This window comes from Macrobrachium nipponense, chromosome 23 (genome assembly GCF_015104395.2).
Source record: "Macrobrachium nipponense isolate FS-2020 chromosome 23, ASM1510439v2, whole genome shotgun sequence".
Taxonomy (NCBI): Eukaryota; Metazoa; Arthropoda; class Malacostraca; order Decapoda; family Palaemonidae; genus Macrobrachium; species Macrobrachium nipponense.
The window spans coordinates 29,241,360-29,263,677 of record NC_061090.1 but is presented as its reverse complement, the minus strand read 5'-3'; the positions used below and the strand labels follow the sequence as shown (position 1 = coordinate 29,263,677).

Below are 22,318 nucleotides of genomic sequence, written 5' to 3'. Positions count from 1 at the left end.
CTTCCCAAATTAGAAACTTAGGTATGTGTGAGAAACACAAAGTATGCAATAGACATGAATATTATGCAGCAAAATTAGGAAAACTTTTGGAGGCCTTTGAGAGCCGATTTGAGGACCTAAAGAAAGAAGTCAATGATTTGAAGTTGTTCAGCAACCCCTTTTCTGTATCTCCTGATGAAGTAGAATTCGAAGCACAAATCGAACTGATTGATCTTCAGAATAATGACAGCCTTCGTACCAAGTATAATGAAGGGGACTTGCTCAACTTTTATAATTGCTTGGCCAAAGATCAGTTTCCTTATTTGAGAAACAAAGCTGCTATTTATGCAAGCTTATTTGGCTCTACCTACATTCTGCTCAACCAGACCAAGTCAAATATTCGTAGCAGGCTAAGTGATCAAAATCTGCACTCTGTTTTAAGACTGGCAACCACAAATTTCCATCCTAACATAAAAAAAACTTGTACATGAATCTCAGTGTCAAAAATCTCATTAAAACAAAACAGGTGAGCAACTGTGTTTTTTTTTATCTTTAAACATTCTACAAACTATTTATCATTTCATGTAAAATCTAGTCTAGTGGCCCTCGACTAGATATATGTTTGATGATGTGGCCCGAGTAGCTCAAAAGGTTGTGCACCCCTGTAATAGAGGCTTTCCCAAATTCGCATTTCCTTAGAGTAAGAACAAGATTCGCTTTGGTAGGGGCTTCCAAGACTCCTAAAGTTCTTACATGATCCTCCCAAGTCTCTGAAAATATCACCAGATCATCTAAGTACACGACGCAGTTGTTGATGCCATTTAAAACTTTATTCATTAACCTTTGGAAGGTACCGGCTGTGTTCTTCAAGCCAAAAGCCATAACTTTGGGCTCGGAACTACCAAATGGCGTTATAAAAGCAGATATTTTCCGTGCTCGTTCACTTAAGGTACTTGCCAATAACCTTTAGCCAAATCAAGCTTTGAGATGAATTTGGAATTTCCAATTCTAACTAAGCAATCATCAATCATGGGTAAGGGAAAATTACTTTGCTTAGTTACACCGTTTACCATCCTCCTTTTTCACCAGAACTACTGGGGGAACTCCATTCACTCTCGCTAGGTACTATCAAATCATTATCTACCATGTAACTAATTTCCTTCCTCACAGATTCTGCCTTTTCTGGACTCAGACGATATGGACTTTGCCTAATGGGTTTCGAGTCCTGCAACTCAATATCATGTTCTAAAACATTGGTTAGGCCTAGTTTATCACTAATAGTTTCAGGATAATTCACTAAAACATTATGTATTTCCCTCTTTTTCCTTTTCTAAACCCTGATTAAAAACTTCGAAATTCTTAAGCACCTCAGAGTTTTTCTCAAAACTAATTTCTTTCTGAGACACCGTTACTACAGGCATGGGGCATTCGTTGTATTTCTTGAGCAAGTTTACATGCAGCCACTTTGCTCTACGCTTACCCATGTCTATCAAATAATTTAGATTTCCTCTCTTTTCCAAAATTGAAAAAGGACCTTCGAACTTATAAGATAAAGAGGGACCTTCTTTCTGGACTAGTACTAAAACTTTATCTCCCACTAAGCAACTCCTCTCTTTTGCTCCAAGATCATGTTTCCATTTAGTCTCCCCTTGACTTCCACTCTTGTTCTCCTTCGCTAGTTGCCAAACATCTCTTATTGTTTTTATAATATTCTAGATTAGTTATGTAGTATTCACTACCCTCTTTAAGCATTAAGTTACATTTTAACATTTCCAAAGGACCTTTTGCGGTGTGACCGAAAACCAGCTCAAAAGGACTAAATCCTGTAGTGTCATTCGGTGCCAACCTTAAAGCTAACAGAACAAATGGTAACTTTTCTTCCCAGTCGTGTTCGAAGTTACTACACAGTTTTCACAAACAACTCTTTAACGTTTGGTGAAACCGGTCCACAATGTCTTGTGATTCGGGGTGATAAGGTGTGGAAGTTACGAGTTTAATGTATAACTCTTTCATTCTATCCCTGAAATATTTGGATACAAAATTACTACCATTATCACTCTGTATAGTACGAGGCAGACCAAACTTAGAAAAATAATCTAACAATCGTTTAACTACGGTCCTCGTTGTATCAGCTTCTTACGGGTATCGCCTCTGGATAGCGGGTTAGTCTATCAATTGTTGTTAGCAGATATATACTCCCTCCCTTACTTCTAGGCAACGGTCCGACCATATTGATAACTACATTCTCAAAAGGTTCGCCTACAATTTGACATTCATGACAACTTAAAACATACCTCTTTACATCACTCCTCCTTTTAGGCCAAAAATACGCCCTACTAATACACCTGAAAGTTTTATTTACTCCCAAATGTCCTTGCTCATCATGTGCTAACTTCAAAACTAGTTCACGAAGCTTCCTAGGAACCACTAATTGTTCGGTGATTTCCTCTTTACTACCTGACTTAGGCCGAACATAATGACACAAAACTTCGTCTTTCAAACAAAACGTTTCCTTACACACATTATCGAGATCATCATCCAGCTCACATTGAAAAATTCGGGTTAGTGTCTCATCCTCTCTCTGAAACTTGACTAGCTCATCTTTATTCAAAAGGTTAGTGCCTAATTCATCACATCACTGTAACTATTACTTGATTCCGCTACATTGACTACGTTACTCTCAACAGCTACACCTTCTGCTTGGCTATCACTGTCAACACCGATAGAGTCAGGTCTCTCAGCCACACTCACGCCAAGATCAACCTCGCCACCTCTATCACACTCGCTCGAATCCACGAACTCACACTCGTTCGAATCCACAAACAAATTATGACCGTAGTCTATGTCTGTATCTAGCCCTGACCTAATTACTACCATTTCAGGCACTGGAATCTCACTTACAACAGGATTCACGTTCTTGTATAAAGCTAAGTCATTAACGACAATAATGTCAATGCCATCAACGGGCAAACTGTCAACAACTGCTAGTTTCACTACCTGACTTTCTAAGTTCAACCTCAACAAAGGACAAAGAACACAAGTGTTAGGAAATCCACCTAACATGACTTTTTCTTCCATATTGATTTTAGCCCTGTTTGGCACACTCTCTCCTAATTCGTGAGACAGCAGCTCCTGTGTCTCGAAGCAAAACGACTTCTCTCGAATCTACTCCTCCAAGAGAGGAAACTACACCTTCTGACAGAAATTCACCAAAAAATTTCCTAGTTTCTCTCATCACATCATTCCTACCTGATGATAGGTTAACTAGAGACACTGGTTTCTTAACGTCCTTCCTTTCCACTGCACAATTTCTCGCTAAATGCCCTTTCCCATTACATCGGAAACAAGTTAATTCTGAGCCACTGGATGCCACTTTATTCTTACAAACCTTAGACGTATGACCAGGTTTTCCGCATGTATAACAGGAATAGTCACTTTTACTCGCATTGCTATTACTAGAACTGAAATCTTTACTGCTTTGTACTTTACCAGACGAAGGATCATTTCGCTTCTTACTAACACTTAAATTATGAGTCAGACTTTATTTGTCTGCTAACCTAGTTGCTCCTGCAAAAGACTTCTCACCTATCTCTATATAAAGTTTAATCTCAGGGGATACGTTATCTTTGAAGTTTTCTAGCAATACCAAGTTCTTCAAACCATCAAAATCCTCAACTTTAGCAGAAGTTAACCAATCAAAAAACAGCCTTTCCAACTTCTTACCGTATTCTACATACGTAATATTCTCGTCCTTTCTCAAACTTCTGAATTTCTTACGGTACGTACGCCTCTGGTACTAACCTGTACGCGCTAAGGACAGTTTCTTTCACGATATCATAATCATCACATTCCTCCTTAGACATACAACTATACACAGTAAGCGCCATACCACTCAAAACTGACTGTAAATATAAAGTCCACATTTCTTTAGGAGAACCTACTCTTTCCATTAACTTCTCAAAACACATGAAATATTTTGTTACATCTTCCTCATCAAACTTTGGTACTAATTTCAACACTGCACTCATACCTAAACCATTAGCTTCATTTTCGTTCTCGCCTGTCTGACTGTTACGAGTACTTTGCCTTGACTGAGCGATTTCCAACTCATGCATACGTTCTTTCTCTCTTTCTTCCTGCTCATGCAAATGTTCTTTCTCTCTTTCTTCCTATTGCATTACCAACATTTCTCTCTCTTGCTGCATCTTCATTGCTTCTCTCTCAGCTGCTCTTTTATCTCTCTCATACTTTTCTCTTTCTTTCCTTTCGACATACTCACGGAGATCTTTCCCCTCTAGACCTAGAAGCTTACCAGACTCAATAAACTCTTTCACCAACTCACTCATTCTGGTTCTTTCTATATTTTCCCTGTTTCAATGTTATGGTGCCGAATAGCCTAGCAAGTTCGCCAATTATTACAGACCGAGGTCCACTACAGGTTCGATATTATAATAAACAATAAGAATTCAACACCAACAGTTAAAACTCGGGATACAAACATAGAAAGAAACACAAACAGAACAAAGGTTTATTTACAAGCTTACTAACAAAGATAAATGCAGAATGGTTTCTCCTATTTACATAATAAAATTATAATCTTACAATGCATGAACTGGGGAAACAGTCATGAAATACTTGCTGGCCAGTTTTGCAGCTGTTGAAAATCAGCTGCTCGAAGCGACAGCTTCACAAAGGAGAACTGTAGAACTTCAGTCGTCTTCTTGACTCCGTATTGCAGAAAACAATGTCTATTCTTGATACTCAAAGGGCAGGTTACTCCTCAAAACCGACTTGTAGGACGTTTCTTCTCTGAAGGCTTGCTCTCCCTGTCGGAATCCCTCTGTCGTTCTCTCTCTAACTGGACGACTTGACCCGATTCGTACTCCTTCTTCCTCTCTTATCCTTCCTCTGATCCTTCTTCTCTTATCTCTCTCTGAGGATCTCTCACTGATGATCTGATCTCTCCTACTTTGTCAGTCGTATATATACGGAGATCTGGAGGCGGGGCCTACCAGCAAACGTCACAGACTCCAGAGACGACAGGAACGTTTTAGAAGGATCTAGACAAATAGTTACATTATAATACGCGGCGTTTTCTGACGACAGGATGGCGATTGTTGAGTTCTGTAACACACCTGGGGATTCTCGAGCCATCATGAGAACAGTCGCCTCCCACACGTGCGCGAATGCCTCCTGGCTGCAAGCGATTACCATGACACTGTTGCTGGGGCTATTTACTAGTTGCTCCTTAATATTGTGCTTCTACTACTCCCACAGTAACCTTGAAAGCCAAATCTGCTACTTATATACTCCAAAAGCCGCAATTGAGGACTAGACTACGCCTACTTCAGCAAGCTCTGCCGTGGCTGAACTGATCCTCCATAGCTGCCCCTGCGCCAAAAACCACTCCTGAATTTGAAGATGCTTCTTACTAATAAGTAGTACTTCTACTGCAATGGCCAACAATAATAGTGAACCTATGCCTCCCCTAAGAAGTGTTCCTATTGGGGTAGCTATCATGGAGGCTAAAACTACAGCCACTAATAAGGCTAAACTTGATAGGAGCTCCAACTCTTGGAGCCACCACTGAAGCAAAAACTACTTCTCTTTGATCCTCTCTAATGTGTGCTCCTACTGCGATAACCAATGCTAGGGTTGAAATTGCTCCCACCTAACATGTGCTCCTGATCCAACACCCACTGAGGAGGCAGGATTTATTCCCTAAGATATGTTCCTCCTCCTACTACAACTATAGTTGTTGTAATTACCTCTAGCCTATTCCAGTATCCTGGACAAAGTCAAGCCTCTTCTAGTTGCCTGGACAGAGTCTAGCCTATTCCAGTAGCCTAGACAGAGTGTAGCCTATTCCAGTAACCTGGACAGAGTGTAGCCTATTCCAGTAGCCTGGACAGAGTCTAGCCTATTCCAGTAGCCTGGACAAAGGCTATAACTACTCATTGAAATATGTTCTCCCACTCCTAAAGCCACAACGGATAATAAGGTTAATCTTCAAAGTGCATTCCTACTCCAGCAGACTGTGCAGAGGGTATGCTACTCCTCTGTCGTGCATTTCTATTACGAGTCTCCACGACAGCTGAGATAACCTCACTAATATGGGTATTTACTTTACCAGGTACCAGTACTACAACTGCGACGAGTTCCACTTCAACCACCAGTTCAACTACAGTTTCCCCAACAGTCACACCTAAGTTTTTTCCCAATGGTGGGTCTTCTTATGCTGATTTCACTTGAAAAGTAGTAATTGAATTTTTACAATCTAATCATTTTGGACTGTCTTCCAATGCATTCAATTCTAATGTACTTTGATGCCTTGAGTCTGTTTAAGTAAACATTGTTATTCATAGTTAGGTATTCTCAAGTGTTGTATTTCGCTGAACTCTGTAATGCTCAGTTCATTTACAATTATTGAACTATGTACAGTAGAAGTAGCAAAATCATAAAACAATGTCCTCTCACTCGCAGGCAGAAGAATAGTAACAGTGAAAACACTGGTGAAATATCTGAAAAAGGTAAACATAAAAATAACAACTAAACAAAAAAGCCAAAAAATAAGCCAAAGTTATAGCCCTATTTCACAGTAAGCCAGATTTTATACGGAAAAATCCACCATTCACTACTTCAACATTTTGCCGCTGTTTTTAATGATCTACAGTCAGTTGGTGTCACAGTGACCTTGTAACAAGCCAAAATCTTAACATCCAAGACAAAATGACTGAGGAAATAGAAACCAAGGGTTCTAGGACTGCGGCTATTACTTGCAATAGTGAGTTTGAATTTCACCTGGAAAAGTGGTTTTCTTTACTAATTCACTTTAGGAATTCTGTTATTTCCGACCAAAATACTAAAAAATAGGGACTTTATGACGTCAGTTGGACCATTAGATTAGTTAGGCTCTGCCCTTCCTAGTTGGATATTATTCGTTGCTTTCATATCTCTTGTATTTGGCTCCAGGCAATTTCGTCAAAGAAGCACTCAAGGAAATCACTCTTCTTTCCTTACAGATCCTAGATGTGGGGGTTACTGGTACAGATACAATGACATTTGTTATTTGCCAACAGCTTATACTTATGGCACTTGGAGTGAAGCAAAGAGTACCTGCACATCTTGGTCCTCACACTTGGCTCAGATCACTTCTGCCAATGAATTCTACATCCTTAAGTGTTAGTATAATCATGTCTCTTTCTATGAGATAAAGCGTTAAAGTTTAATGTTAATTTGGAATATCTCAACACTTCTCCCACTTTAATATCATTTTAACAGCACAAGTTGAGCCATCACTCTCCCATGCATGCTACTATGGATGGGTCCAACTACAGCAAAATGTGTCATTGACATGACAGCAATTTGTCTCATGTATATCACATGCATGTTGAAAACATGTCAGTGACATTATAAGGAGAACAATTCTTTGGCCAGTGCTGGGCAATCTGATGTAGCAAAGGTTAGGGCTAGCAATACGTCGTTAGACTGTGTTCAACCTGTTCAAGATATGAGCATAATAAGTTGCCAACGTGTTTATGACATGCTTTACTGACGTATGGATGCCCCCTAAGAATATTCAGGATTGACTGTGAATCTTCTGGATTGAGGGTGATAACACTGGACAAAATTCAATTGATCAATAGATGTAAATAATATATATGATATATATATATATATATATATATATATATATATATATATATATATATAATCATATATATATATATCATTCGAGCTACAAATGTCCTTTAATATCTAATTCGCTCTAACTCAGAATTAATATATTTTCATATATGTAGCGAAGGGGAATTTTTAGTTGATAATAATTTCGTCCCCTCATGGGATCAAACTACCGTCTAACGGACAGGAACAAAATCAGGACCGACAGTGACGTTAGCGATTTGGCTAACAAGTGAGGTTATAAGTTTATATCGATTCTGACCTTACAAATCACCGTCAAACTCTGTTTTTTTCATAATTAGAATCGATATGAAACCCCCTCTACCATGTTAGCCAATTCGAACGTTTGACGCACGTAGCCATATTATGAATAATTATCACATCATCGTGATTCATATAAATCATTCGAGCTACAAATGTTCTTTAATATCTAATTCGCTCTACCTCGGAATTGACATAATTTCATATATGTACCGAAGGGGAATTTTTAGTTGATAATAATTTTGTCCCCTCATTGGATCAAACCACTGTCCAACGGACAGGAACGAAATCAGGACCGACAGTGATGTTAGCAATTCGGCTAACAAGTGAGGTTATAAGTTTATATAGATTCTGACCTTACAAATCACCGCCGAACTCGGTTTTTTCGTAATTAGAATCGATATGAAACCCCTTCTACCATGTTAGCCAATTCGAACGTTGGACGCACGTAGCCATATTATGAATAATTATCACATCACCGTGATTCGTATAAATCATTCGAGCTACAAATGTCCTTTAATATCTAATTCGCTCTACCTCGGAATTGATATATTTTCATATATGTACCAAAGGGGAATTTTTAGTTGATAATAATTTCGTCCCCTCATGGGATCGAACCACCATCCAACGGACAGGAACGAAATCAGGACCGACAGTGACGTTAGCGATTCGGCTAACAAGTGAGGTTATAAGTTTATATCGATTCTGATTCTGATTTTAAAGGACATTTGTAGCTCGAATGATCTATATGAATCACTGTGATGTGATAATTATTCATAATATGGCTACGTGCGTCAAACGTTCGAATTCGCTAACATGGTAGAGGGGTTTCATAATGATTCTAATTACGAAAAAACAGAGTTTGACGGTGATTTGTTAGCCAAATCGCTAACGTCACTGTCAGTCCTGATTTCGTTCCTGTCCGTTGGACGGTGGTTCGATCCCATGAGGGGACGAAATTATTATCAACTAAAAATTCCCCTTTGGTACATATATGAAAATATATCAATTCCGAGGTACAGCGAATTAGATATTAAAGGATAGTTGTAGCTCGAATGATTTATATGAATCACGGGGATGTGATAATTATTCATAATATGGCTATTTGCGTCAAACGTTCGAATTGGCTAACATGGTAGAGGGGGTTTCATATCGATTCTCATTACGAAAAAACCGAGTTCGACGGTGATTTGTAAGGTCAGAATTGATATAAACTTATAACCTCACTTGTTAGCAGAATTGCTAACGTCACTGTTGGTCCTGATTTCGTTCCTGTCCGTTGGACGGTGGTCTGATCCTATGAGGGGACGAAATTATTATCAGCTAAAAATTCGCCTTCGGTACATATATAAAATATATCAATTCGAGGTAGAGCGAATTACATATTAAAGGACATTTGTAGCTCGAATGATTTATATGAATCACGGTGATGTGATAATTATTCCATATATCATATATATAATATAATAATATTATAAATATATATAGATATCTATATATATATATATTTATATATCTATATGATATATATATATATATATATATATATATATAATAATATATCTTATGCCTTGTGTGTACATTGTACATGATCTCAAAATGAGGTTATATTTGTGGCTTCCCACAACAGATCTTTTAGACTCTGGTCGCACCTACTGGATTGGTCTGGAGAAAACTGGCGCCACGACAAATTACACCTGGGACGTAGACAACACAGCCCCAACATTTGTACTAGAGTAAGTAAAAATTAAACTTCTCTCTCTCTCTCTCTCTCTCTCTCTCTCTCTCTCTCTCTTCTCTTCTCTTTATTCAGCAGTGGCTTAACAAGTGATGCTCGAGGGAAGCCATGACAAATGAAAACAGCTCCAGTCTTTCAAGAGTAACGCTTGATGATATTTCAAGAAGTATTTTCATTAAAAGTCTTGTTATTATCAGCCTATATTCTGCTCCCACTCATCCACTGCTTCTCATTATTCCACCTTGATTTCCTGATAGACACTCCTTTTATCAGACCTGTGCATAAGGCAGCATAATGAGTATTCTCTGGCTTCTCCTACGGATTCCAAGACACTTTGACACCCACCGTTTGCTTTTTTCGTCTGAACCACCTACATGCCGATGATTCTACTCAAGGGTCTAGAGACAAATATAAAGACACTATTACAGAAAATATCAATATCAAATATACTGATAAGCAAGGCCTACGCTGTTTGTTTGTAAAACGAACGATTAATCAGAGTTCACCAAGAACTGTGAGAAGACCGCGTGACATCACAACCTCTACCTGCGCATTATATCTCAATTTTGGGTCAACCGAGAGAAGACCTGCATTCTCTAGACATTGATTCTACTCTTTGTGAATCTTCCGTTATTTTTCTTTCGATAAAGAACATATCCTCTCTTTCATTACACACGACAGCTGTAAAATCTTTCATTAATCTAACACCACTACTCCCTTTGCAAACCACACATGAATCGTAACAACCACAACTCTGTTCAGAAAGCGCTTCACTTATATTTTCCACTCAGAGCTTAATCGATAAAAATCCAAATTCATCCCACCGATCACTTGGATGTTCCTTCTCATTATTCTCTTCTGTTTTAGTCCATAGTTGGGGTTGCTGCTTTTAAAGAACTCCTTCCGGAAATCTGTTTCTATCTTGAATGAGTAATCTCATAATTGATGCTGGTAGATGTTTTCTGGACAAATGTCCTTCCTGACTGAAACATTCTCTGTCTGTAGATGTTTTCTGGGCAGATGTCCTCCTTGACTGAAAATTTCTCTGTCTGTAGATGTTTTGTGGACAGATGTCCTTCCTGACTGAAACATTCTCTGTCTGTAGATGTTTTGTGGACAGACATCCTTCCTGACTGAAACATTCTCTGTCTGAAGATGTTGTGTGTGGACAGATGACTTTCATGACTAAAATAATTCTGTCTGTAAATGTTTTCTGGTAAGATGTCATTCCTGACTGAAACATTCTCCTTCCTGACTGAAACATTCTCTGTCAGTAGATGTTTTCTAGGCAGATGTCCATTCTGACTGAAACATTCTCTGTCTGTAGATGTTTTCTGGACAGATGTCCATCCTGACTAAAGCATTCTCTATCTGTAGATGTTTTCTGGGCAGATGTCCATCCTGACTGAAACATTCTCTGTCAGTAGATGTTTTCTGGACAGATGTCCATCCTGACTGAAAAATTCTCTGTCTGTAGATGTTTTCTGGACAGATGTCCTTCCTTACTGAAACATTCTCTGACTGTAGATGTTTTCTGGACAGATGTCCTTCCTGACTGAAACAATTCTCTGTCTGTAGATATTTTCTGGACAGATGTCATTCCTACCTGAAACAATTCTATGTCTATAGATGTTTTCTGGACAGACATCCTTCCTGACTGAAACAATTCTCTGTCTGTAGATGTTTTCTGGACAGACCTCCTTCCTGATGGGAACAATTCTCTGTATGTAGATGTTTTCTGGACAGATGTCCTTCCTGACTGAAATATTCTCTGTCTGTAGATGATTTCTGGACATATGTCCTTCCTGACTGAAACATATTCTGTCTGTAGATGTTTTCTGGACAGACGTCCTTCCTGACTGAAACAATTCTCTATCTGTAGATGTTTTCTGGACAAAATTCCTTCCTGACTGAAACACTCTATGTCTGTAGATGTTTTCTGGACAGAAGTCCTTCCTGACTGAAATACTCTCTGTCTGTGGATGTTTTCTGGACAGATGTCCTTACTGACTGAAGCATTCTCTGTCTGTAGATGTTTTCTGGACAGATGTCCTTACTGACTGAAGCATTCTCTGTCTGTAGATGTTTTCTGGACAGAAGTCCTTCCTGACTGAAATACTCTCTGTCTGTAGATGTTTTCTGGACAGATGTCCTTACTGACTGAAGCATTCTCTGTATGTAGATGTTTTCTGGACAGAAGTCCTTCCTAACTGAAACATTCTCTGTCTGTAGATGTTTTCTGGGAAGATGTCCATCCTGACTGAAACATTCTCTGTCTGTAGATGTTTTCTGGGCAGACGTCCATCCTGACTGAAACTTTATCTGTCTGTAGATGTTTTCTGGGAAGATGTCCATCCTGACTGAAAAATTCTCTATCTGTAGATGTTTTCTGGACAGATGTCCATCCTGACTGAAACATTCTCTATCTGTAGATGTTTTCTGGGCAGATGTCCATCCTGACTGAAACATTCTGTCAGTAGATGTTTTCTGGACAGATGTCCATCCTGACTGAAACAGATGTCCTTCCTGGGGACGAAACATGTCCCTGATCTGAAACAGATGTCCTTCCTGACCGAAACATTTTTGTCTGAATCTGTTTTCTGGACAGCTGTCCTTCCTGACTGAAAGAATTCTCTGTCTGTAGATGTTTTCTGGACAGATGTCCTTCCTTACTGAAACATTCTCTGACTGTAGATGATTTCTGGACAGATGTCCTTCCTGACTGAAACAATACTCTGTCTGTAGATATTTTCTGGACAGATGTCATTCCTGACTGAAACAATTCTATGTCTCTAGATGTTTTCTGGACAGACATCCTTCCTGACTGAAACACTCTTTGTCTGTAGATGTTTTCTGGACAGACGTCCTTCCTGATGGGAACAATTCTCTGTATGTAGATGTTTTCTGGACAGATGTCCTTCCTAACTGAAACATTCTCTGTCTGTAGATGATTTCTGGACAGATGCCCTTCTTGACTGAAACAATTCTCTGTCTGCAGATGTTTTCTGGACAGATGTCCTTCCTGACTGAAACAATTCTCTGTCTTTCCTGAATGAAACAATTCTCTATTTGTAGATGTTTTCTGGACAAATGTCTTTTCTGACTGAAACAATTCTCTGTCTGTAGATGTTTTCTGGACAGATGTCCTTCCTGACTGAAACATTCTATGTCTGTAGATGTTTTCTGGACAGATGTCCTCCATGACTGAAACATTCTCTGTCAGTAGATGTTTTCTGGACAGATGTCTTTCCTGACTGAAACAATTCTCTGTCTGTAGATGTTTTCTGGGCAGATGTCCTTCCTAACTGAAAACCTTCTCTTTTGTAGATGATGTCTTGTATAGATGGTACTAAAATTCCTGCTGTAGATGTTTTTCTGGACAGGATGTCCTTCCTGACTGAAACAATTCATCTGTCTGTAGATGTTTTTCTGCGACAAAAGCCTCCTTCCTAACTGAAACAAAAATTCTCTGTCTGTAAATGTTTTCTGGGCAGATGTCCTTCCTGACTGAAACATTCTCTGTCTGTAGATGTTTTCTGGGCAGATGTCCTTCCTGACTGAAACATTCTCTGTCTGCAGATGATTTCTGGACAGACGTCCTTCCTGACTGAAACATTCTCTGTCTGTAGACGTTTTCTGGACAGATGTCTTTCCTGACTGAAACAATTCTCTATATGTAGATGTTTTCTGTATAGATGTACTTCCTGACTGAAACATTCTCTGTCTATCCGGGATTTGGACCTGTACTGACTTGGACTGCCTTACACGCCAGCAAACTTGTCCACACTCCACACTGTGTGTGTGTGGCAGGTCACTTCTTTTAGTTGGCCAATTTCACTGCCTATTGACATCTATACTACATAGTACATATGTGAGGTAAACCTAAAAGTACATTATGTGAAGTAAAATACTTCATATTTTTGTAGAAGTTCTTTAAAAGCACATATGTGAGGTTAAATGATTAACACTTTTTGTAGGAACACAAGACTATGACCAGTGCGTGTTGTATACGATGGCCTCTCTGTAGTTAATCGACGAATATTGCTTATTTATTACTTCAACCTCTTTCAAATGTACATAAAGGTTTCTTTTGCAGATGGGAGACTGGTAGACCACAAGGATATGGCTGTGTATACATCAACAATAACAAAAAATGGGTTGACGAAAACTGTGGCCAAAACACCAATAGGTAATTACACGTTCCGTTCACACTGGATGACCGATCGGTCATTTTTGGTCATAAAAATAGCATTAAATACCAAATAAAATTCTTCTTTTTAGTGAAGAAAATTGTACCAAAGTTCAGGCGTATTAGTGTTTTACATCAACTAATCCAGTATTACAATCTTGATCTACCAACCAGAGTTTCTAATTATCACTGAAACGCCAATAAATTCTTTCTCCTAACAGGAACTTCATCTGCAAAAAACCAGCATCAAATTAAAAACCAGCTGAAGCGTGAAACCAGCTTGAAAACCAGGTTCATTATAAAAACCAGCATCAGCTTATAAACCAGATTCAGCTTATGCACCAAATGTCGCTTAGAAACCAGATGCAGCTTTTAAAGCCAGCTTCAGCCTAAACACCAGCCTCAGCTTAAAAACCAAGCTTCAGCTTAAAAACCAGCTTCAGTTTGGAAACCAACTGCAGTTTAAGTAGTTCTTCAGCTTGACATCAGCTTCAACTTAAAAACCAATAGCAGCTTAAACACCTTCTTCAGCTTAAAAAACAACTGCGGCTTAAAAACAAGGCTTCAGATTAGAAACCAGCTTTGATTTAAAAACCAACTGCAACCTGACAACTATCTTCAGCTTAAAAACCAGCATGAACTTGAGAGCAATCCTTCAGCTTAAAAACCAGATTGACCTTAAAAACCAACTTCACATTAAAATTCAGGCTTGAGCTTAAAACTCAACTGCAGCGTAAAAAACAGATTCAGCTTAAACTCCAGTTTCAGATAAAATAAACCAACTGTAGCTTAAACACCAGTATCATATTGAAAACCGGCTTCAGCTTAAAAACAGCTGCTTCTTAAAAAACCGGCTTTAGCTTAACTGGAGAACATCCCTTCAGCTAAAAACCAGGCTTGAGCTCAAGACAGAACTTCAGCTTAAAAAACAGTTCCAGATTAAAAGCCAACACCAGTTTAAACACCAGCAAGAGATTAAAAACCAGCTTTAGCTTATAAACAAACAACAGCTTAAAAACCAGATTCAGCTCAAATACCAGCATCAACTTGAGAAGAAAACTCAGCTTGAAAACAAGGCTTCAGGTCAAAAATAATAACATGTTTTTATATATGCACTCGCTATAACACTGGTATCGAGCACCTTAAATACACAGTAGTCTGTAGTTCAAACTACAGTGTAGTTCGAATCTCTATGGTATGAACAAGGAAAAATTTAAGTCCCTAAGTTGTAATTCATGTAAATAAGCAGAGTTCTAGTAGTAAAGTGAGAGTATTTTATGAATAACAAAAAAATAATTTCATTACTGTTGCCAAATTAATAAAATTTAATGAGATTATTGTAACAATGAATACAGTGGATGATGCCCTTGAATTTTTTTTTTTTTTTTTTCAGTTTTGCCACAGGATGCATTTATGTAATGAATAACTGGCCTTCTGTAATTGGAACGTATTTGGACATATATCACTTGCATATCTGATCAATGTTTGTTTAAATTTAGCACTCACAGTTTTTATTTAAGTGATCAGGGAGACTGTTGTATGTATGTCCATATATATATATGTCCATATATATATATATATTATATATATATATATATAGTATATATATATATATATATATATATATGTCTATCACATTACCGTGATTCATATACACATATCGAACTACTAATGTCCTTTAATATCTAATTCGCTCTACCTCGGAATTAATATATTTTCATATATGCTTAACAGAGGGGGAATTTATTAAGCGATAATAGAATTGGCGATCGACAGGCGCGAACCAGCGACCTCTCAATTCTAGGACTGGCAGTGAAGCCTTAAACCACCCCGGTGTAGGACTGGCAGTGAAGCCTTAAACCACCCCGACACCGGGGTGGTTTAAGGCTTCACTGCCAGTCCTAGAATTGAGAGGTCACTGGTTCGCGCCTGTCGATCGCCAATTCTATTATTCTTAATAAAATTCCCCCTCGGTTAAGCATATATGAAAATATATTAATTCCGAGGTAGAGTGAATTAGATATTAAAGGACATTTGTAGTTCGATATATATATATATATATATATATATATATATATATATATATATATATATATATATATATATATATATATATATATATATATATATATATAGATATATATATATATATATATATAAAATACACATAAACATACACACCAAATCGAGATAGCCCTTGCTCGCATAAGACGTTTTAATAATAATAATAAGCGGAAGTTCTTTCGGCGCAATCGAGTTTTCTGTACAATGTACAATGCTGTATGAGCAGTGGCTCATAAAGCTTTCTGCCACGGCCCGGCGGTGGCCTCTCCTATAACGTTGCCAGAAGCACGATCATGGCTAACTTTAACCTTAAAATAAATAAAATCTACTAAGGCTAGACAGCTGCAATTTGGTATGTTTGATGACTGGAGGGTGGATAATGAACATGCTTGTTGCAGCCCTCTAACCTCAGTTGTTTTCAAGATTTGAGGGCAGACAGACTGAGCCATCTCAATAACTTTCCTTTACAGATGACTAAAATGAGTAAAAACGAATGATTTGCCGAGGATTAATTCTCACACATTACATTAAAAAATAGCTCGGAGAAAGGCCTATTTTACTTGAGATGACAGAAATTCCCTTCAGCTAAACAGGAATCCCAATGATCCTGCTCACGTTTCAGATTATATCCATTAGCAAAGTTACCATAGTTTACCATAAAATCTCCATTTAGTACGTTTTCTCTAAAGATATTTGTCCGTTTTCTTTGGATTAAGACTCTTGTGCACATAAAATAATAAATGTATAAATGTTTTGTCGATATATTTCGTAAAAGAATTACTTTCCCTACAATGTTCGCAGTTAATTTATTTATAAAATGTTTGCAAGACATCTTGATTCTAAGGTCTTTCAATATTTGTTTTTAATTAGGGGTAAATTATTTATTTTGTGCAACGGAAGATATCGTTTCTCTTGAATATCCTTTTTTGGCGAATGACCAAAGATAGCTACGACCAGACCAGATCCAAACCAGATTTCAAAGTACGTAGCACTTTTAACTATGATATCACGTCAGACAATAAATGTTTCCTATAATAATAATAAAATAACACAAATAAAATATTACAAAGTTTAAACTAATAGGTAACATGTTGATTTACACTTTGAATGCGAGAACATTCAAGAGTCAATACTGCAATTTTAATTAAGGTGCAATTTTAACCAGATAGTCTGATTACTTTTAATTTCTGGAGGCGCTGCAATAAGCGTAATGCCTATACGTCATTTCGCTTTCTGGCATTTTTTTAAAATATAAAAGGTTGTAAAAATTAGCACTAGACTGTAATTAATTTGCCTTGTTGGACCAAAAGATCGCACCTTTTAGCAAGAATAAATTTAAATCTGCTACGACTGATTAATTAATAAAATTATTATTATTATTATTATTATTATTATTATTATTATTATTATTATTATTATTATTATTATTATTATTATTATTATTATTATTATTATTATTATTATATAATATCTGAATATGATGAATACTCCCGATGTCGTATTGTCTATTTATTGTCATTACCCTTTTTTCCTTTAATATTTTTTACTTAATTTTGAATGTCGCCAGCCTATTCATATGCCTACTAGAGGAGTTAGTTTTAAAAGATTTTTTCTTTGTGGCTTACAAAGCTGGACTTTTATCTATTTATTTATTTTCTTTTTTTACTTAAGTTTTATTACTCATACCAGAAAACTCATGAAAACTTTAAAAAATTAGATTAAAAATAACAATGAAATTCCAAAAATAATTTGACAAAAACTGACGGTAAAACCAATAGTTTACATTAATTCCTGATCATCAACAACAAAAAACTAGTTGTAAAACTTTAAATATTTATTGTTTGCCTAAAAATAATGTATCAATTGAAAACGTTACAATTTTCGCTAAATAACATACTTGGCACAGTACACATTATCAAATCTCACTAACAGTAAGGCTCAGTTCTCGCTATATATCAAAAGGAATATCGCCCAGAACGACAAATATCAGCACAGTTCTTTTTATTTTTTTATTTTTATTTATTTATTTATTTATTTATTTTACTCAGACGCAACGTTTTGCGCCATTTTTCCCCCCAAACCCACTGAAGCCCTTCTTGCTGCGTGGAGCATTCTCGCTAGAATAAGCTGCTGAGATAAGCTCATCAAGCCATTCTTGCTACAGGAAGCACATTATGAGCGCTACTCGAAGCTGGGAACACATTATCATTCCACGCACTGAAGGGAGACCCATCGGTTGGAGAAATACCAACGGGCCTGGGTATGTGTTACAGATCTGCTTTTTCGAACCAAGTGTTATACATACATACATACATATTATACATAAATTATACATACACACACACACACACACACACACACATATATATATATATATATATATATATATATATATATATATATTATATATATATATATATATATAATGTACAAACATATTTTGAGCCATATAACTTAGACTTAACTTAAGAATACATACATACATACATACATACATACATACATACATATATATATATATATATTATATACATATATATATATATATATATATATCTATATATATACATATAATACTACATATATATATATATATATATATATATATATATATATATATATATATATATATATATATATACTTATATGTGTGTGTGTGTGTGTGTGTGTGTAAAGAGAATGAAAAACTAGTCTTAACGGTAGGTGAAATTTTCATTCGACAGATTGGGAACTGGTATTTACGTATGATCCTGCGTTGATAATAATAATAATAATAATAATAATAATAATAATAATAATAATAATAATAATAATAATAATAATAATAATTTGTGTGGGCAGTACATGGCAAGTCATTTGCCCTTAATGGAGCCATGCTAGTTTAGCATCCTTCTTCCTTTAAATATTCTGCTGAAAAAATGTTTTGTGGAACAAAATAGGCTTATTATAACCCAAGAAAGATCGAAAGGCAAATCAGCCAGCAGGAGAGATAGAGACCAGTTATTGGAAAAGGTGACATAAAGAAATAAATATGAGGCAACTGAAAAATAAATCGACGCACCTGAATTCAAGATGTTGGCAGCAGTGGAGAACAAGAATGAATTTGTTCCTCGCTTAAGCATTTGCGAGATCAGAAGATTCCACCACAAATGCACTAGGTTAACTATTCCACACATTTCAGCTGTGTCCAAGATAAAACCCTAGCAAATACTACACACTGTTTGCAGTAGCAGCAACCTGCTTTGTGTCGCAAGCAAAACCAGCTAGTAGCAGCAGCTTGCTTTGTGTAGCAAGCAAAACCAGCTTGTAGCAGCAGACTGCTTTGTGTCGCAAGCAAAACCAGCTTGTAGCAGCAGCCTGCTTTGTTCGCAAGCAAAACCAGCTTGTAGCAGCAACCTGCTTTGTTTCGCAAGCAAAACCAGCTTGTAGCAGCAGACTGCTTTGTGTCGCAAGCAAAACCAGCTTGTAGCAGCAGCCTGCTTTGTGTCGCAAGCAAAACCAGCTTGTAGCAGCAACCTGCTTTGTTTCGCAAGCAAAACCAGCTTGTAGCAGCAGGCTGCTTTGTGTCGCAAGCAAAACCAGCTTGTAGCAGCAGCCTACTTTGTTTCGCAAGCAAAACCAGCTTGTAGCAGCAACCTGCTTTGTTTCGCAAACAAAACCAGCTTGTAGCAGCAGCCTGCTTTGTTTCGCAAGCAAAACCAGCTTGTAGCAGCAGCCTGCTTTGTGTCGCAAGCAAAACCAGCTAGTAGCAGCAACCTGCTTTGTGTTGCAAGCAAAACCAGCCAGCAGCAGCAGCAGCCTGCTTTGTGTTGCAAGCAAAAGCAGCTAGTAAGGGTAGCAGCCTGCTTTGTGTTGCAGGCAAAATAAGCTAGTAGTAGCAGCAGCCTGCTTTGTGTTGCAAGCAAAAACAGCTAGTAAGAGCAGCAGCCTGCTTTGTGAAAGCAAAACCATCTAGAATAAGCAGCCTGCTTTGTGTTGCAAGCAAAAACAGCTAGTAAGAGCAGCAGCCTGCTTTGTGCAAGCAAAAGCATCTAGTAGCAGCAGCCTGCTTTGTGTTGCAAGCAAAAACAGCTAGTAAGAGCAGCAGCCTGCTTTGTGCAAGCAAAACCATCTAGTAGCAGCAGCCTGCTTTGTGTTGCGAGCAAAAACAGCTAGTAAGAGCAGCAGCCTGCTTTGTGCAAGCAAAAGCATCTAGTAGCAGCAGCCTGCTTTGTGTTGCAAGCAAAAACAGCTAGTAAGAGCAGCAGCTTGCTTTGTGCAAGCAAAACCATCTAGTAGCAGCAGCTTGCTTTGTGTTGCAAGCAAAAACAGCTAGTAAGAGCAGCAGCCTGCTTTGTGCAAGCAAAAGCATCTAGTAGCAGCAGCCTGCGTTTGTGTTGCAAGCAAAAAAAAAAAAAACAAGCTAGTAAGAGCAGCAGCTTGCGTTTGTGCAAGCACAAACCATCTAGTAGCAGCAGCCTGCTTTGTGTTGCAAGCAAAAACAGCTAGTAAGAGCAGCAGGCTTCTTTGTGCAAGCAAAACCATCTAGTAGCAGCAGCCTGCTTTGTGTTGCAAGCAAAAACAGCAAGTAAGAGCAGCAGCCTGCTTTGTGCAAGCAAAAGCATCTAGTAGCAGCAGACTGCTTGGTGCTGCAGGCAAAATCAGTTAGTAGCAACAGCAGCCTACTTTGTGTCACAAGCAAAAACAGCTAGTAAGAGCAACAGTCTGCTTTGTATAGCAAAAGCATCTAGTAGCATCAGCCTGCTTTGTGTTGCAAGCAAAAACAGCTGGTAAGAGCAGCAGCCTGCTTTGTGTTGCAAGCAAAAAAAAGCCTACTTAATGTTGGAAGGAAAAAAATACTGAGGATGTTTGTCGTTGGAGGACATTTTATGCAAAATAAATTTGACGACAAAACTCTCTCCGAGAGTTTAAGATGAGTCACCACCCGAAGACGACATTTTATTTTATTTTCGCTTACTCGGGGAGTAAGACAAAAAACTACTTTGTTGTTGTTGTTGTTGTTGTTCCTGTTGTTGTTGTTGTTCCTTTTTTTGTGGGTACGAAAGGTCTATGGCAGAGCCCTAAAAAGGTCTGAAAAAGTGGTTTTGCGTCGAGTTAAAGATACAGGAATATACAAAATAATATTTATGATTTATTTATTAGAATGAAAACGTAAAAATATTAATAATGTGCATGTTAAACAGTACAGAAAAATTATTTCTAATAAAATGTAGCGTATTTATTTTAATTTCCGTTGGTGAAACAAGGCTCTATTTTAGCACGTTTTAATTTACGTTCAGTTAAGAATATAATGATTACAATTTATGAGTGAGGGGGAAATCTTGCTCACATCCTGAGTAAGCTGGAGGTCGGATCACGCCTGGTTTCTTTGTGAATGAGTCTGATCCCTTCTTTCTGTATTTGCCTTTACCTCCTCTTATTTCTTCCTAATGAACACAATTTTTTTGAAGATGCAAAAAAGAAACCCACAAGATTAGTAAGTATAACTTGTTTACTTGTAAGTATTTACATAATATTTTACCTAACACTCGAGTACTTTCAGGCCCCACCTGTGGCCGTTTCTCAAGAGATGTTTTTAAGTAGGTGTCAGAGTGGTTATTTATACTTGCAAGTAAACAAGTTATACTCACTAGTCTTTTGTGGGTTTCATTTTCCATCTTCAGAAGAAAACTGAAAGGAAGTTTTTGTTTGCTTCAATTCCGCTAAAATATTGGAATTTAATTTCACAGGAAAATTTATAAATATATAGATACCAGACGTAAACAGAAAGAAGTTTTTGTCTGGTTCCATTTCTCTAAAATATTGGAATTTAATCTCTAAGGAAAATTGATAAAGTATGATTTTCAGTAATAAAAAAATATTAATTAATACTTTAAAAAATTGGGGAAAAAAATATGAACGTCATTTACACATTCCTCGCACGTGTCAATTCCGATTAAGCAAGACAGCGTTAAAAAGACTATAATGAACTTAAAAAAGAAAAAAAAGTGAATCATCGATGTAGTAAAAGAACACGGCATTCAGTCACACACACACGTCACTTACACTTATTATAGGCGTGACAGAGCTGAACAAAAGAAGGACTTGGAAATAAACGTCACATTTCGTATTTTTGTCGAACTGCCATTAATATTCCGGGGCGCAGTTTTCTCAGCTGCGCGGACGAGGAGGCATCTTAATGCGCTTTTTTGTCTTGGATAAATAGGATGATACCTGGGTCCTTATTGATTGCTGTCACTTACCACTGAGATCGAGATCCAAAAAAAACTCTATATATACATATATATATTATATATATATATATATATATATATATATATATATCTTACAAGTGTGTAATGTTAGTGAATCGCATATCATGTCTTGCTTGGAGACAGGCTGAGTTGTAGGGGCAGGTTACTTGA

At 37.4% G+C, this 22,318-nt stretch overlaps 1 protein-coding gene across 2 annotated transcripts in view; it reads left to right on the top strand.

The window, feature by feature from the left end:
* The window catches only part of LOC135196360 (uncharacterized), a 33,105-nt gene extending 17,878 nt beyond the window's left edge, over window positions 1-15,227 (top strand). For both annotated transcript variants that reach the window (XM_064223144.1, XM_064223151.1), the window contains exons 6-10: window positions 6,113-6,202; window positions 7,002-7,160; window positions 9,554-9,659; window positions 13,758-13,850; window positions 14,072-15,227. In XM_064223144.1, the coding sequence (XP_064079214.1) occupies window positions 6,113-6,202; window positions 7,002-7,160; window positions 9,554-9,659; window positions 13,758-13,850; window positions 14,072-14,105 (482 nt within the window). In that variant the 3' untranslated portion in view covers window positions 14,106-15,227. The remainder of the gene's footprint in view (window positions 1-6,112; window positions 6,203-7,001; window positions 7,161-9,553; window positions 9,660-13,757; window positions 13,851-14,071) is intronic.
* The last annotated feature ends 7,091 nt before the right edge of the window (window positions 15,228-22,318 follow it).